The 17,598-nt window shown below is 38.9% G+C and overlaps 1 protein-coding gene and 1 long non-coding RNA gene across 9 annotated transcripts; one reads left to right on the top strand and one right to left on the bottom strand.

The window, feature by feature from the left end:
- Positions 1-2,979: 2,979 nt before the first annotated feature.
- Positions 2,980-15,757, bottom strand: LOC138209415 (CD209 antigen-like protein C). Of its 8 annotated transcripts, none has more exons than XM_069167984.1 (8): positions 13,970-13,989; positions 11,448-11,510; positions 9,400-9,585; positions 8,399-8,500; positions 8,130-8,294; positions 6,920-7,056; positions 6,699-6,799; positions 2,980-5,316 (listed from the first exon to the last, which is right to left on the bottom strand). In XM_069167984.1, the coding sequence occupies exons 3-8, from the start codon at positions 9,542-9,544 to the stop codon at positions 5,169-5,171; spliced, it is 798 nt and encodes a 265-aa protein (XP_069024085.1). In that variant the 5' UTR covers positions 9,545-9,585; positions 11,448-11,510; positions 13,970-13,989; the 3' UTR covers positions 2,980-5,168. The 8 variants fall into 8 exon arrangements, with proteins under 8 accessions (XP_069024085.1, XP_069024084.1, XP_069024086.1 ...); XM_069167983.1 differs by lacking the exon at positions 13,970-13,989 and adding an exon at positions 12,479-12,799; XM_069167985.1 differs by lacking the exon at positions 13,970-13,989 and adding an exon at positions 12,739-12,757.
- A 903-nt stretch (positions 15,758-16,660) lies between these two features.
- LOC138208690 (uncharacterized) lies at positions 16,661-17,598 on the top strand. Its single transcript, XR_011179113.1, has 3 exons — positions 16,661-16,741; positions 16,856-17,048; positions 17,513-17,598. It is a non-coding gene; the product is annotated as an uncharacterized lncRNA (long non-coding RNA).

The following is a 17,598-nucleotide window of genomic DNA, read 5'->3' as shown; positions in this document are numbered from 1 at the left end:
GTACAATTTACAATTACAGTGTTTTATGCTCATACAATGCAGCATGTGTATTTGTTGTACATCAAGTTCATTATGCAATGTATTGTATTTGTACTTACAATTTCCCATCAAAATACCTCAGCATCTTATCTGTTATTGTTAATTTTGTGTCCTAGAGCTGAGCGGCTGTGTGTCCCCTCAGCGGTGTCCTCCAGAGTGGAGGGAGATCAACTCCAGATGTTACTTCCTCTCCAAGGAGAATAAGACGTGGGAGGACAGCAGAAAGTACTGTCAGAGTAAAGGAGCTGGCCTTGTGGTGATCAACGACGAACAGGAACAGGTACAGTGCAGCTTCTGTTATGTACACATGTGTCTGCATGTGTGTTTTGTTCTTGATGTTGAGGGAGAACTTTTAAAGTCGAAGTTACATTCCCTGTGATCTCAATCAACAGAGGGCCATATATCGTCTGGATGGGGATGTTGATCTCTTGTTCTGGATTGGTCTACATGGTACAGATGGGAACTTCAAATGGGTGGATGGATTTGTGCCGACCAAATCGTAAGACCTTTACAATTGCCTTGACTTTTTCTGCTAGACATCAAACTGTGTCTGTATCACTGTATCTGTGTCACATAGACAAATACTGCACTACGCTAGGCACGTCTACCTGTAACCAAACTGCAGATTTTATTCTATTTCTTGGATCAGCACTATTGATTCATAGAATGAAGTGCTCATTACCATGTCAGATGAGACATTTAAAAAAATTCTTAATATCGCAATAAGTTAATGTTATTTCACTTTTGGGGTGGAAAAATACATGCATAAGGTAAATGTTTAAAAAAATAAAAGTTCCAAATAAAGATACAAACATTGAAAGGTTGATTACCTGCATTCAAACTCACCAAAAATTCCCTTTTAAGTGTACAATTTTCACATTACTTGTAAAAGACTAGGTAACAGTCATGCCATCCTCAAAACTGTGTGAGTTTTCTGTTTTAACAGAGCAACTCTTCTCAGTTACCATTTTTAAAATCAGTGTCAACATTACCTGCAGATATTATACATTTTACCTGTGGAAGGCTTTTAATCTGAAACATCCGTCCAGGAGTTTGTGCTGTGGAAGTATCCTCCTCACATCCTGGTTTGTTGTTTGCAAGAATGTCCAGGGCTTTACAGTGTAAATTTAGAAAATGTCTATTTAAATCTGACTTCTCTGATTTTCCTGTCATTTAGATTTTGGCAGTCTGAGCAGCCGGATCATGGTGGTCCTAACAATGTAGAGGACTGCGTGGAGATGTACCACTTCAACCCGGAGCTCGCCAGCTGGAACGACGCCCCCTGTGGAAAAGAGCGTCGCTGGTTGTGTGAGAAAGATCAAGCACTGATACATAACTGTAGTGAGCAACAATAAATCTGACGTATGTCAAAAGTCAACATTGACTCACTTCAAGTAACATACAAAGGTTAAAGCTGGTGTAGGCAATTCGGGAGGAGTTAGGAGAAAATTGGCCCCCCCTCTTGCAGTCCTCCCTCCCCTCTCTGTCCAAAGCCCCTCCCATCAGGCAAGCTCATGGAAATGCATGTGCTCCAGTGGCAAAGGTATCTGCTCTCTGAAACAATTCACCAATAGTGGCACATGTATTATTGCATTCAGTGGTGTAATGGGCAGCAGGAAAAAAATCCGGTGGGCCACATTGACTTACTTTAACTTGTACGTTAACTTGTATAATGTAACTTGTGTAATGTGACTTATATCAAGTACATAACATAGGCTTGCAAAACTAATCTACCTTTTTTAAAACAAGCCACGATCTTTTTCTAAACCTAACCTAACTGCAACTGTTTCACGATGTTAACCAAGTGTTTACTGATGTCTGTCACTGAACAACTCCAACAGTCATATATGTTGTTCTGGCAAAACACATGTCCTTGTTTAGGTATTAGTGGTGGACCCACTAAGGGTGTTGAAAACTCTCATATGTGTTGTTTTGTTCGCTGCACTTCACTGTTATACTGCTTAAAGTTTAACTGTTGTTTAGTTGTGTATGGAAATTGGATTATTAACATAGTCAGTCTCTTTAACTCTCTACTGCACAACGTTGCCCTCGGGCAACAGAAAGTTTTCTCAATATGGAAGATCTGCTCCCTAACATCTCATCTTCATGTCTGTGTGTGAGCTTTCTCCCGGTGCTCTGAGCCCCTTTATGTCTTGTGTTTCTTGCTGTTAAAAGGGAGCTATTTCCTTTCAGCTGTCTGAGGTTTTCTTCCTGTTAAAAGGGAGTTTTTCCATGCAGCTGTCGGTCATGTGGGAATTGTTAAATTGTTGTGGTGCCGTCTAAAGTGCCCTGAGATGACTTATGTTGTGATCTATTGCTACATAAACAAAACAAAATTTAATATGCATACTCTGCTTCACCACTCCAGCGTCGAGGCTGCGAGGTCCTGTCCTAACTCCAACATCAATTTGGGACATCGCTGTAGGTAGTGGCCTACAGTGGCCTGTTGGAGTTTAACTGCCAAAATTTATAAGTGAAACTATCGTGACTTAAATACATTCTTATTCACTCCTAATGATCTCTCCTTTATTGAACTGTAGTTATTCTTGTTGTGTTTTCGTCAGCATTGGAAACTTACTTTTTACATGTTTTTACAGACAGTTCGTGGGTGCACAGTAACACCATAAGTGATGTGCAAAAAATGGAATGTCCATCTCGGTTTCACAGCAAAAAAATATTTTTTAAGTTTCACATGAGTGAAATCTTATTTCAGTAAAGTACATTATATGACATGATCCACTCTGTGATACAAACACACGCCTGTGAAATCCAGTATGTAAAAATATTTAAAGTGTAAATAAGACTGAGTAAAATAAAAAAAAAGTATTTTTATTGATAAAATGTCCCAAAATGAAATGAAGTGGAATAATTTGTGTCATGTGCCATCAAAATGCATGCAGAGGGCTACATTTAATGTCTTAAGAGAAGTACAACAACGTGGACATTCAGCACAAATATTTCTTTTTATTAAGGACATTTCAGTCATAAAGATCACTTTTTCTTCTTGGCTCATGTTTACAGAAGCAACTCCTTCAAGATGTAATACTAGTACTCTGCCACTAGAGGGTACAGCAGTACAAAACATGTCAGGCCAAACTCCGAAAAATATTCTGGTGAAATCACATTACATTACATTACATTTAGCTGACACTTTTATCCAAAGCGACTTACAATAAGTGCATTTCAACCATGAGGGTACAAAACCCAGAACAACAAGAATAAAGTAAATAGAATCACCCTTTAATGACTTTTACATCTGCAGATCTGATGGTTTATTGTAAAGTGCGAGAATCAGGACACTTTTAATGAACTACTAATCTCTCATGGGCCCAACTTTTCTTGCAGCAGACATTTTACTAGGTATTGTTCAGGCTAGCTCTCTATCGCACGACTCTGACTGACTGCTCCAGTAAGTTTCTGTGTTTTGCTTCTTATTGATACAATGTTCTTTTATTTCATGTAAGAATTCTCAATTGATTTACATTTTTTTTTTATATAAGGAAGTTTTAAAACTAACAATTTTCTTATCAGCAGACAGACTGAATAATTCTGCAACACCCTGGAATACATTGTAATGGATTTAAACCTTCAATGGCAACATGAAAAAAAAAAAAAAAAAAAAAAAAAAAGTATCCTATATGAAGCAGTGGTGGAAAGTAATTACATTTACTCAAGTACTGTACATTTGTATAAAACTTTATACTTCCACTCCACTAAATCTCAGAGGCAAATCAACTTGTACCATTTACTCCACTAAATTTGTCTGAGAGCTTCGGTTATTACCTTTTCAGACTGCAGTTTTTCATTCCCTTTTTGTCCAGTGAAAACCATGAATTTCCAAATTTGGTGATCTTGAATTTGAATTCTGATGAATTTAAGGATTGCATTTTTTTATTTTGTGCTGACAAAATGCTCCTCCTTTGAAGATAAATATAACCCTCTTGGATTAGCTGGAAAATGCATCGTTAGAAAGCTGAAAACAGGACTGTTTCATGCAACTTTTTAGAGATATGTCGTTCTTACAGGACCTGTTAGTAATGCTACAAACATATGATGATTTGACTGCATTAGAATAAACTAACCAACAGTAGGTAAGGTAATTAAAATCATTACGACATTGAATAAGTAGGAGGAAAATGCAATACACACATCAATGCAGCACTAATATTAATTAAAGAAACATCCTATATAATTGCAAAACATTACAGTGAGGATTAGTGACAGTGTCTTTTGATAGTTTAATTTAATTGTGCTGATAATACTTACATACTTTGACTTAAGTAAGGTTTTAAATGCAGAATTTCTACCTATAGTATTTTTACATCGTATTACTGCTTTTAGTTGAGGACAATTCAGGTAACTAAAACACTGCACTGACGTTGGCTGGGATGTTCATAAAAGCTCAGTCAGGACAGTCATGTATAGAGGGTAACCATTCATTGCAGCAAAATCCATTTTAATTTGGTAGGGTGGAGCCAGAGTTGTACATTACTTAATAAACATGATTTTTTTTTTTTTTTTTTTTTTTTTTTTTTTTTTTTTTAAACACATCGATGTACATGACTGGAGAGTGTATGAAACATATATTGACTTCCATACCTACCTAAATGTCCTCTGACTTTTGTAAAAGTAGACATTAAATAGGGCCTGTAACAAGATGTAAATCACTTCTCGTGCAGTACATCCTGAACTGCTCACTGTCACTTCACACTTGGCTACATAAAGAAACTTTACTTTGGCATTAGCTATTGACATTGGATGTCAGTTGTGAATGGCAGTATCATCTAATATGAGAGTAATTGCAAGGGATAATGAACGGTGCATCCAGATTTCCTCTAATGCAGATGAACCAGAAGACCTGGTGGAGCAGAGCAGTTCATTGTGTTTGGTGCAGAACTTATTGATCATGTGGAGGTCGCAGAGTCATATTAGAGTAAGTTTAGGTGAGCACACAACAGTAGCCTAATACATGTTAGTCTTCAGTCCTGTAAGCAGTGAGTCAAGCTGGATACTAATGTCTATGTCCTGTATGTTACTGTGGTGGTCTTGCTTCAAACTATCTTGATAATTTCAGCTTTTCAGGAACTTGTCTCCCTGTCTTTTCTATGATTGTCTGACAGGATGCTGACTTACGAAGCAAGTCTCTTCTCACATATCCAGAATCGATGAAGGTTGCATGGTGCATCATTCCAATTGTTTGCTGAATCATGTTCCCACATTTCTGCACAGTCTTCATCTTTGTCTTGAGAACCGTTTGGCTCATTGGGGCCCCAGTAGCTAAAACACAAAAAATTAAAAATATGTTTTCTCAAGGAATCATTGCTATGGCCAAATCAAATTTCAATCCAGCATCAACTAAAAATTGAAGTCTTTCCTTAGAATATTAGATGGAAATTGTTAACTTTGTAAACATATTTGAACAAACAACCACTTTATCCTTTCTCAACAAAGCAACAAAACCTTTCAACACCTTGCAACCGAAGGAATTTTATATGGAAAAATGGTCAACAAAATTATAGCAAGCTGATGTCAAACTGATGGACAATTATGCAAAATGCAGACAAGAATTTATTCCTGGAATATGGGCGATATAACTTCTGATGCCAAGGTTGTACTTACTTTTTCCAAAGAGGAACAGTATCTTTCGATGCTTTTGTTCAGTAAATCATTGAAAAAAAATAATATTATTTCGATGCTGTTCAAGAATATCACCTTTATTGACGGGCACTGTTTCAAAATGGATTAACTCTTTTCTTGTCTAAATGTGTTTTTAAAAAAGGAATCTTTTTTTTTTTTTACAAACGAACAAATATTACTTTTTTTGGTGAATTACCGTAATCATGGATGGAACGCTGATTAATTACAACATACTGACATGAATAGATGCAAAAAATCTTCAATCCGATATCACGGCAAAGCATGTAATATACACGCTTGTCCACTAGAGGGAAGCATATCTCACGTCTTTGCCTCGTGAGACGTGTCAAGTGCTTCAGAAAAAACAAACCATGTAAAGACCCAAGAGTTAAGGGTTAGAAAAAAACATTTTTTGGTTAAGGTTAGAGAAAACCATGTGATTCCGGTTAAGAAAAAAAACACTCCTAAAAAACTCAAACCTATCCTCCTGGGATATCAGCAGCTTTTGTACTTGTCTTTTTACCTCAATCGAGTGATGTTTGTCGCATGACGTCCATCACCTGTTTGTTTACATACATGTTCTTCTCACTTCTGGAGGACTTCAGGCGTGTTAGAGCCACACTTCCCTCCAGTGGACGGGTGTATGTATTACATGTTTTGCAGTGATACTGGACTGAAATATTTCAGTATGCTTGAAAAATCCTTGAGCTTATGATTGATTGTCTAAAGACAAGTCGACAGTACATGTCAATGTGTTTTCTGTTTTTTTGAATAAGCTAGCATGCAAAGCTTTCAAGTATAATAATGTATGTGAGATTGTTATGATTGTTCTATTTGGAGAATGCCTTTTCACTGAGGTTTAAAATATCAAGTTATCATGTTTGAGCCAGATTGTTCAGCTCTAAAATGCTATTTTACTGAGCTGAAAATAAGCTAAAGACTGGCCAGGTCACTCTTACACATATGCTACACTGCCTGGTCACGGTGCACCATGAAATAGAAAAGTCAAGTAATGTGTCAACCTTGCGTTCAATTTAGTCCCATCCACCCATTTCCATGTCCCCTCCTTCTCTGTGTCAGTCAGTCCAATCCAGTTGAGCCTTCGGAATTGTCTCATGAATTCCTTTTTGACGGAGAGAAACAGTTGTCAGCATAACCGTAAATATCACAACCACAGATTTATGCTGTCCTCCACTTCTTCTTTCACATACATAGTTTCATACACACAAATATATTTTCACACCTGCTCTCCTTTGCTGTTAATAATCACCAGGTCTGCGCCTCTCTTCTGACAGTCTTCTCTACTTTCTTGCCAAGTCTTCTGGCTTGTAGAAATGAAGTAGGAACTATTGTCCAAGTCCACCCTGAATTGTTGACAATCTGTTTAAAAAAAAAAGAAAAAAGCATAAATATCTCAGTAAATATCATTTGGTATTATGTTGTGACTGCCAGCTTTCACTATGTCAGCATTGTTTCTGTCATTTTGGTGTGATGGATGAGCTAGTTACTATGATCTCAAAAATGTACGTTTTAAAACCATTGCTTTGGTAAAAAAAAATGACAGTCAGAGGAGCAAATTCAAAATGCTTCTTTGTTGACAAACATAGTGCCATACAGCACAATTAAAATCCAAATGTGAAATACTTTAGATGCACATTGCGTTGTCAATTTTAAATGTTTGTGGTTAAGTATAATAATATGCCTAAACAAAATTAATTAAACAGAAATAAAGATAATTAAATGGGTATTGCAACAGCTATTTTTCTTTTATCTATGGATCAACTAAAGTGAAAATTTGTCTTAGTTGACAGACCCGTTTACAGGTCTTGAGGGCTAAAATTTCATATTTGAGAAAAGCTGTGTAAAATCTTTTGTGGCTTCAGAGGGAGCAAAGTGAAATCAGAATAATTGTCTATACTGTTGTTTTTCTAACCTCGAGGTGGTGAGTTAAAGACGGGTGATCCTTCAGACGTCTGTAGTCTGTTCCTCACTGTGGCCAGATGCTCAATGCATGAGTAATTTCTGGCCAAAACTCAAACCACACCGGTGGAGTTTCATTTTTGTGTTTTGGTTGTAGTTTCTAACATTCAAATACAGACAGGAAGAAGAGTGGCTCAATCTTTTTCTTCTACTCTGGCAAACATTTTATTTTTTCAGGTAGACTATAAACATCTCAGAGACAATGAACTGAAGCATTGCATTTGTTCAGTCTGACCAAAGAAGTCACACTTGCATCCGATGATCAGCATCAGTTTAACTGGGAGTTTTCCTGTGATATGTAACTTTCATAATTGCAATGCACTCATGCTGCTTCATATACCAGGAAATCCGCAACAAAGCGGAATTCAAACTTTTGTTGAGAACGGAAACAATGAGGTTATCTCAGGATGTCTTTTTGAACAGAGGTGTTGGACTGTACAAAATATACTGAGGAAGAATTAAAAAATAATTACCTTGAAACTTTCTCTGCAGATCTTCTTTCTGTTTGGTCAGCTGGTCTTGATCTTCAGCCAGAGAGTTGTAACTGGTCTGTAACTCGTTTCTCTCGCTAGTCAGGTTGTTGTAACTGTCCTGCAACAGAGCCATCTCCGTTTCCCACTGAGACTTGCTGTGGGTGACTGTGTTTGGCACATGAACAATAAATTAACAAACACATTTATTAACCATTTAAAAATCATTAGTTTATGACTTCATCGGCATGCTAACAAGGTGTCATACTCACAAAGGAAAACCATAGTCATGAGTCCGGTCAGAAGGAGGAGACACAGCAGACCCAGAAACACTGCAGCAGCTCTGCAGGAACTCTTTTTGACAACTTCAGCACCTGAAAGAAGTTCACAATTGTCATGTGTCTGAACATAAGAAATTCTATTTATATTTCCTCATTTTGATGATTCCATCAGTATTCTGCTGATCATCTGTGAGCATTTGTGTCTTGATGTCTCAGCAGCCATGTTCTGCGCCAACAATAAATGTCCAACTACATCTATAAAAGATTTACAGGCCACAGTTTCCATAGATCTGCTTAACTATGATGGGTTCATACACATGCTGGATAAGGATAACACCTTATCCAGGTTTCTGAAACGAGCGGAAAAAAATGTATGTCTTTCATGCACAATATGTAACTAGCGTACTTCTAAATCTTTATCAAGAACAGGATACTTGTGGGCATGTAAATGCATGTAAATGCACTCACTGTGACATTGAATAAAATAATAGTCAATTTATTTAGTGTTTTGTTCATTTTTAGTCACACTTGAAATGTGTTTCCAGGACGACATATTGGTTTCAGTCGGTCGTTCACCCAGTTGGTCCTAACTGGAATAGCTCAACACCTCTTTGATGCAGTGCAATAACACATGATACATTTGTAATTTTGACTATTCACTATTTGAGTTTTGCATGTGTGTGTGTGTGTGTGTGGGGGGGGGGGGGGGGGGGGGGGGGTTTGGCCAAGGTGTAATCTCCTGAGCATTAAGAGGTGTCATTCAGTCAGACATATAGGTATATTATTAATTTGCAAAGTTGATGTCTTGTTTTTTAATTACAGCTAAAATCTTCAATGACAGCAAACCAAACTTTACAATATTGTACATTATTTTAGTGTTTCTTTTTCTTTGGACAATTTGTTTCAGAAATATCGTTTTTCTTTTGTTTATGTCAAACCTTCAGTCAGCATCGTCTCATAGTATAAATGTGTGTATGCATTGTATCTATTACCTGAGCGTGCCGGTCCACTCCTGTTTGACTTTAAAGTTTGGATCACGTCTTCATTGCTATAAATATTTTCTGAAGTTTTTTTCTTCCTCTTCCACTTGCTGTGACGACCTGATAGTTCCTCTGCATTGGCATAGATATAATCCATGATGTTCGGTTGTATTCCTGGTTCGGTGGGTCCTGAGGTGCCTGAGGCAAGCAAAGTTTTGAGAGTGTCTTAACTGCTCAAATGAAGTAAAACCACATTCATACATCTGGTTGTCAGTTTAACAGGAAACTGGGGAGTGGTTAGTCTGAGTTGCAGCTAAATGAAAGCACTATTTGTTATGTTTAGAATTAGAGAATGAGGTCATTTAAATGGACGGACGGACGGACGGACGGACGGACGGACAGACAGAGACAGACAGACAGATAGCCATTCGCATGGTGTGATGTGTGAAACCCATGGGAAATCTATGGTATTACATGTGACATCCATGTATATTCACATTTAAACACACAGTTACCGATGTGAAACCCATGGAATTATATGATACATGAACTTCCACAGTCTCTGACATTTCTATAACTGTCAGCAAACACATCACAACTAGTGAACTCAGAAAATGTCCAGTTCCGACTGTAGCGTGATGTCAATTTAATTTGTGAGGGATTAAATCTTCCTCTCGTTATTAGTAGGGGGCACCAGTCCAATATTGGACAAATTATCAATGTAAAATCAATGTAACACAGCTGGGTCTAATTAAAAGGGGTTTACTGCGTAACTTCACACAGTAAATGAGTTAATGGTAGATATGTTGATATGACTAAGACTGTACAAATTCCTTCTAACTACTGATGGTGAAGTGAAAGAGGGAATTTGAGACTAACGGAAGAAAATTGAATGAGTGGATTTAGGTATATAATGGCTAAGTGAAACGCCAACCCGAAGATATGAACCAGCCTAGTTTGTGACGATTTCAACCACGGGCCGAAGGCGGGTCCAGATAGTGTGATTCTGTTAGGAAAAATAGTAACTCATTGTCAGTGTGTAAATTAAGTTACTGTTATGTGTGTAAAGTTTCCGTTAGTCTATGCATAAAACTTTAGATGAAATGTCTCATACTGCATGCACATTCCACGAGTTCCTCTCTTGCAGTATATGGCCCCTCGGGGGAGGAGGAACTGGCTTATCTAGTTTAGCACACATAGGTTAAAAGCAAATGGATGTTAAAAGCAAACATACATAGGAGGCAAAGAGATCACATGCTGTTTTATAACCCCATGTATACAATAAAAGGAGCAAAGAGGGAAGTCTGTGTTGGAGTTGGCTGATGCCAGGTGAAGAGCTTACAACTCTAAGACCCTGCACGGACTTCCCTTGCTGCAAGTAAAACTCAGATTTGGGTCCAAGCCTTGTTTTTGTCTGACTGTGGGTTTGATTCTTATCTTATCAGCGCTATGTTATAGTTCTGAACCTAACATACAACTTGGTCCTTCGAGCCGGATCCCAAGATATCGCCGCCCAGTGAGGAGGGAGAGGACACACCGGAGTCTGTCGACAGCCAGGACATCTAGGATGCCTGCAAAAAGACCTGGGGCGTGAATTCGTGGCCAGGCCGGTGCTATAACGTCTGAACTCCCCTCGGTGGACGACGATTGACGGGATCCTGAATCACCCAAGGAGACAGAAACAACGCTAAAAGTAAGGAAAGAGTACGGCTCTATAACCGTGAATGCGCAATTAGGTAACTCCGCCGTAAGGGAGGTCAATTAGGTGACTCCGCCGTAAGGGAGGTCAATTAGGTGACTCCGCCGTAAGGGAGGTCAATTAGGTGACTCCGCCGTAAGGGAGGTCAACAGAGAGCTCGAGCGAATGTGTGTGTGTGTGTGTGAATGCCATTAGTGGAAACAACAACACAGGAGGAAACCTAACGGTGTAAACGTAATCCTGTGGTCTGTTAAAGTACACGTAGTAGTGGATTAAGGAAAATAGGTCCTGAAAAAGACACGTAGTCTGTAAAGGACACAAAGAATATTGACATAATGGGGAGTGAAAACAGTAAGCCTGCCTTAGAGGGAGACGCCAAGTTTATGGAACGGGCATATCCAGGCAGCACCAGATTCCTAGACAACTGGAAGAAAAAGTTTGATTTTGACGGAAGATTAATGGAAGGGCAATGTAAGAAAGTAGTAGAAGGATTGATGCTAACTGTGTCGGGAAAGACAGGGAAAAACAAGCAGCGAAAGGAAGAACAGTTAAGTGTAGCTAGAAAATGGTTAGAGCAAGTAAAAAAAAGGAAAAAAGCAGGGAGAGATAAGCGTACTACGCTGCACGCCACGGCAGTCGTAAAACAGGATGAAGAGACAGGACCCCCGTCTGATATACATAGACAGCGGAGGGAAGAAGCAGAGAGAGCAGTTAGAGAGTTGGAAAGATTAGACGTAGAAGAGGAGCGCCAGAGACAACAGGAATTAGAAGAGGAACAAAAAGTGATAACCGAAATAGGCCCAACTGCAGCTAGACTAACTAGTCCCATGAAAACTAGAAGTCAGACAGCTAGGGCAACTGGTACGTATCCAGTGTTGACAGCCTATAAAGAAAAATACGGCATAACACAAAAAAACAACGAATGTGAAGGCTGTGGCACAGGACCCGACCCCCCACCAAAATATAACACTGAAACATACCCCCTAATGGAGGTGGCTAACCCTCATTTCGGCATAAACGGTGACCAAGAACGAACTATTGACGTATACAGACCATGGACGGAGAGTGAATGCGCTGAGGCATGCAAAAGCTTAGGAGACTATGTCACTGATGTGGAGGGATGGATAGAGAGACATAAACAGTTAAGAGACTCCTACCGCCTAAATGGCATAGAAGTAGAACAAACGTTTAAAAGATGTCTCACATATAATTGGAATAGAGTAAGAAGAGTGTACACAGGGAAAGCAGCGGATGGTAACGTCCTAGGCTACGGTACAGCAGAACTAAATGCCCAGATACAACCTGTGTATGACAGCATGACCGAAGTATTCCGACGGAGACCAGACTACGCTAAAATAGCACAATGTAGACAAAAAGAAGGAGAGGACGTACATGAATACAGGACAAGACTGGAGGGAGTGTTCAGACAGAACAGCGGACTACACGACGACAGTAATCCAGATGGCCCATATCAACAACAACTAAAACAGGCTCTGATGTCAGGCCTCCACCAGAGCATAGCTGACTTGATCAAAAAACACAATGTCAACCACCCGACAGACGGACTCGTCCCGTGTATGAACTGGGCTCAACACGCCCAAAGTATTATAAAAAATAAAAATAAAAAGACGGCAGAAACAGCAGCCACATACTTATTAGACTATGAGGAACCATCACAAGTATTTTTCCTCGGCCCGCCCAGAGGCAGGGGGCGTGGAGGAAGGGGGAGAGGCAGAGGAGGATGGGCTCCACTGCGCTACCCCGGAGACAGGGATGACAGCTGTTGGAGGTGTGGCAAAAAAGGACACTATGCACGAGACTGCAGAGCAGAAGACAACCTTGACCAACATGACGAAGAATACAAACAACCACCCTCACATAACCCATTTCGCAATAGATGACTAGAGAAGGAAAAGGGAGGAAAGGATCAAGGTAGTGTGGACGAGACACCCATACTAGATCTTACAGAAGTATTATTAAATTTCTCGGGAGATCATGAAAAACCCACAAGAGAATTGGAAGTAAACGGAAAACCCATCACATTTTTATGTGATTCAGGTGCGGACAAAACAGTTTTAAAACAACACGTGCCTGGTTTAACACCATCAAATGGACGTATTTTTGTGAAATCCGCAAATGGACAGCTTAACTGTCATCCCACGTCCAAACCGGTATGGATACGAGATTCACAATCAGGAGAGGAAACCCGAAGTTCAGTGGTAATCTGTCCTGAGTGTCCAGTCAACCTGTTAGGGAGAGACTTACTCTTAGCTATGAAAATATCTATAGTTCCTACCTCTAAAGGAATGGTCGCACTGGGGAAAGGGGAGGCTGTCGACACACTAGTGGTGCAGAATCATAGCGAACCTTGTTATTACTGGTCCCTCGACATGCCTCAACCAGACCCGACTCACACTGGAGAACAACTCCTAAAGTTCGCAAGGAAAAAACAAGCAGGCCAGTATCAAGAACAACATGCGGACCAGATGCATGTGACCCTGAGGTTTAAACATACCCCAGGACCAGATTTACTCTACAATGAAAAAGTTCAGAAACTAGGACCTCAGAGAATCACGTTAAAAACAATGTACACTGATGGAAAAACACAAACAGGATTCGCTGTGGTCACAGACAAAGAAATTGTACAGGCGAAAAAATTAGCCTCGAACCTCTCAGCCCAGGCGGCTGAAGTTATAGCCTTAACAGAAGCATGCAAAATAGCACAAGATCAGAGCGTCACTATATATACTGATAGTCAATATGCATTCTCCACGCTACATTTATTCGCAGCCCAATGGTCACGGAGAGGAATGACCACATCCACAGGAAAACCTGTCGAGCATGCGGAATTATTAAAAGAACTCCTTAAAGCAGTCCTGTTACCAAAGAAAAGGTGTTGATCCCCGTCCTCAGCTCCGATCTGTCCGTCTGGATGCGATGTCCTGAGGCCCCGTGGCATACGTCAGGCAGGGATGCTGTAGACGTCTCGGTAATGTTGGACATCGGCAAGGTTGAGGCAAACTTGGGTCGGCGATTTCTAATAGTCACTGCTTGTACTTTGATGAACGCTTAGAGCTGGCCTGGCTCTTGACGTTAACAAAAATAATAATAGTGGTACTGAATCGTCAAAAATTAACTAAGGTAACTACTTACTCAGCAACAGGGCTGCAGTACTTTAAGAAGTTGATTAGCTATGTGCGCAAAGTTGAACAAAGATGAGTATAAAAAGACTAAGTCAGAATTTAAAAAAAAACTTAAACGATAACTGAAAAACTCTAAGAACAACGAAAACTAACAGATCTTAAAACAAATCTTTAAGAAAAACTAAAACGAATCTGAGTGATCAGCTTGAATCTCTGTTTGAAACCCGAGGGGATGAGCCAGATCATCGAAACCCACTGTCTCAGGGGAAGAGGACGAGGTGTCATGAGAGCCCCCGTTTGGCATGACTTGATTCAAACGATGTATAAAAGAAGTCCCTTATTTCACTTCACCATGGACCAATGCAAGATTAAATAAATCATCACAACACATCACATTTTAAACGATAAAGTCATTCTACCTAATTCATCAGATGGAGAGATGAATAAAGGTGGAGAAGAGTGAGCGAGGGAAAGTTAGAGAGGGGAAGAGGCCTCTTGGGTTAGACAATGTTCACATCTCTAACATCAGGATATAGTTTAGTGACACAGAAGACTTTCTATCAATATCACACTGTTAGCAGAATGATATCATAGAATACATATATACAGCAATGAATATAATTAAAATTCACAAAGTCCATCCTTTGTCCTCATTATAGTTTGTGAGTTATTGGTGACCTATGACCACATGAGGGAGACGTGACTCTTCGAGATGGTCAATACTGGTGACTATCTTGCCTCTGGAGATTTTCACATTGGAATGTGTGTATTGAAACCAAAGGGATTACAAGGCGTCCTGTGGTGTTGTTGGCTGAGTTCATGGATGACCGGATGTTGTCTCCAATGTGACATGATCTCCATGGGATTACATGTGAAAACATTCAACTGTGATAAATGAGAATAAAACTAATATGAGATTTTTAAAAAATAATTAGTTTTTATCTTCAAAAAGTGGAATGCAAATGTATTGATAAAATTCTCCATAAAATGAAACAAAAAGCCTAAAAAAATCTAATCAAGTTGATTAATTCTTATTCTGTCCTCAGAGTAGGTGTCAGCCCACACTTCGACAGATAACGAACATACTGTTGTATAGAGAGTCAGACGAAGAAGCAAAGTTGAATGAACGTTTACTGTTAGTTTTCCTCTTCTCATGTACAACAATCTTTTTTGTAAAACTGAAATAAGGACAAAATAAATCACTCAATCAGTATGTATGTCAAAATAAAATTACATATCTTTTCTGATGTACCACGCAGAATAAAACACTGTGCTAAATTACCTTCCTTTTCAACAAACAAGGCATGGCTTAATAATTAACATTTTTGCTGAGTCATCAAAATGCTTTGTCTTAACTTAGATGCTAAAAAATACTAGCTCCATAAAAACGTCCCTCTTTATGTTAAAGTTCTATGTCAACATTCAATAAACAGTACAATTCAGCACACCTGATATTTTGGTACTCACAAGCATTGCTTCTCAAGGCACTCAACGTAAGAAAGGCAGAGGATCAGCTGCCCCCATGTGATCCCTCACCTGTGCTGTACGCTGGAATCATTGCTCTGGCCACATCATGTGACCCTATTGGCCAATGAATGAAGAGAAGACTTCTACTGCTAAAACTAACTGCAATAACACATGCAACCACCAGGGGGATAAATTAAAATAATCTAAACATCAACCCAATAGACAGAACAATTCTGCTTTATGTTATGAGTTCCTCTATTTTCTTCCCTTTACCATGAACCAACTGCCATGGTAACTTACTATACTTCCTTATTTTTTATAAAAATAGAGTCACAGACTATTCATACAAATGCAAACAGTTAGATTGATCAAGCAGAACAGACTTATAACAGAGTTATTTTAGGCAATTCTGCAAACAGCATGTCTGAGGATCTTTATGCCAAGCCAGACCTCACCAAGAAAGTTAAATTTCAGACGGGTGAGAAGGAGGACAGCAATGCAGACGTCTGTGACAACACTGACAATGTGAGAATTTATGACAACTACCAGGCAGAAGAAAGTACACCACTGAAATTACAGCCAAACACCAGTGAGGATCAACAGAAAGGTATCGACCTGTCTGTCTCATATGTCCTACATGATATAATTTTTTTAAGGTGGTATATTTATTTGCAATTTTGGAATACAATGTTTTTTTGTTGATGCATTTTGTTTTTCAATGAAATAGTTTTTAACAGTGGACCTGAAGCAGCAATAGTCCATGGTATTCTTACTAAAAAGGACTCTAAAGACAATTTTTTTATCTATTATTATCTTATATATAAATCCAGAGGTTTATGATGAAGCCAGTTTTTAAATGTAAATCTTATGTAACAACGGTATCACTAATAGATTGAAACAAACCAACATTATCTTTATTAATTTGCGCTCTCAGGCAATTCTAACAGTGTAAATTCAGAAAAGAGTGATCTTCTCAGAGCTGCTGCAGTGTTTCTTGGGCTGCTGTGTCTTCTCCTGATTGCAATCATCATCCTGTTGGTCCTGTGTAAGTATATGTTTTCCTAACTCATCTGTTCCAGACAGTGATTGTAGTATATTTATCATATACATGATGTGAGTAATTTTTAATCCTCCACATGTTGAACGTGTGCTGTGACAGTGATTCAAAAGCGATTCCCAGATTGAGAGAAATCAACTGTGGGCCTACATTGCTAACTTGACCAGTGTGAGGGACAAACTACTTACAAGTCACGCTGAAATAAAAAGCCTCAATTCCACCCTGACCCAAAACACAAGCTGGTCAAAGATGATCAACCTCAACAAAGACAAAGACAAAGTACAAATTCAGATTGGTGAGTGAAAAATATGAATAATTATTTTAATCATTGCAATAGTTTGTCTTTTTGGAAAATATAGGTCACTTTGCTGCTGAAATTTGGTGAGAGGATAAAACTGACACGAGAGAAATTTTGGGTAAAAAGTCTGGCACTTTGTTGCACAGAAAATTATTCAGGCTGAGGTCCAACTGTTAGTTCACCAACATTTGTAGCATAAGGGTTTTAAAAGATGACATTTAAGAACAGCAGTCTGGGATAAAGTATGTTTTTCCTCCGGATGCGCAACAGCTGAAATGATTTCTCTTCATGTGACTCTCAAGTGAAATAAATGTTTCCTCTGTGTTTGATTTATTTCAAAGATCAGAATTATGTATATCTGCAAGTACAATAGATGTCAACAGTATTGACAGGATTTCGAATACTTGGTAAGACTGGTGATGGATTGAAATTGTGACTAAACAGTTTTTGTTTATCTCTAGGTACATTGGAAATCTGAAGAGTATACAGGAGACAGAGGTGGAAACTGTGCTCACATTAATGACATATATCCTGATTTATAAAACTG

The sequence above is a fragment of the Embiotoca jacksoni genome, unplaced genomic scaffold (assembly GCF_022577435.1).
Source record: "Embiotoca jacksoni isolate LCO1_2020_lvr unplaced genomic scaffold, fEmbJac1.0.p SCAF_4, whole genome shotgun sequence".
In the NCBI taxonomy this organism is placed as follows: domain Eukaryota; kingdom Metazoa; phylum Chordata; class Actinopteri; family Embiotocidae; genus Embiotoca; species Embiotoca jacksoni.
This window is presented reverse-complemented; position numbering and strand designations above follow the sequence as displayed.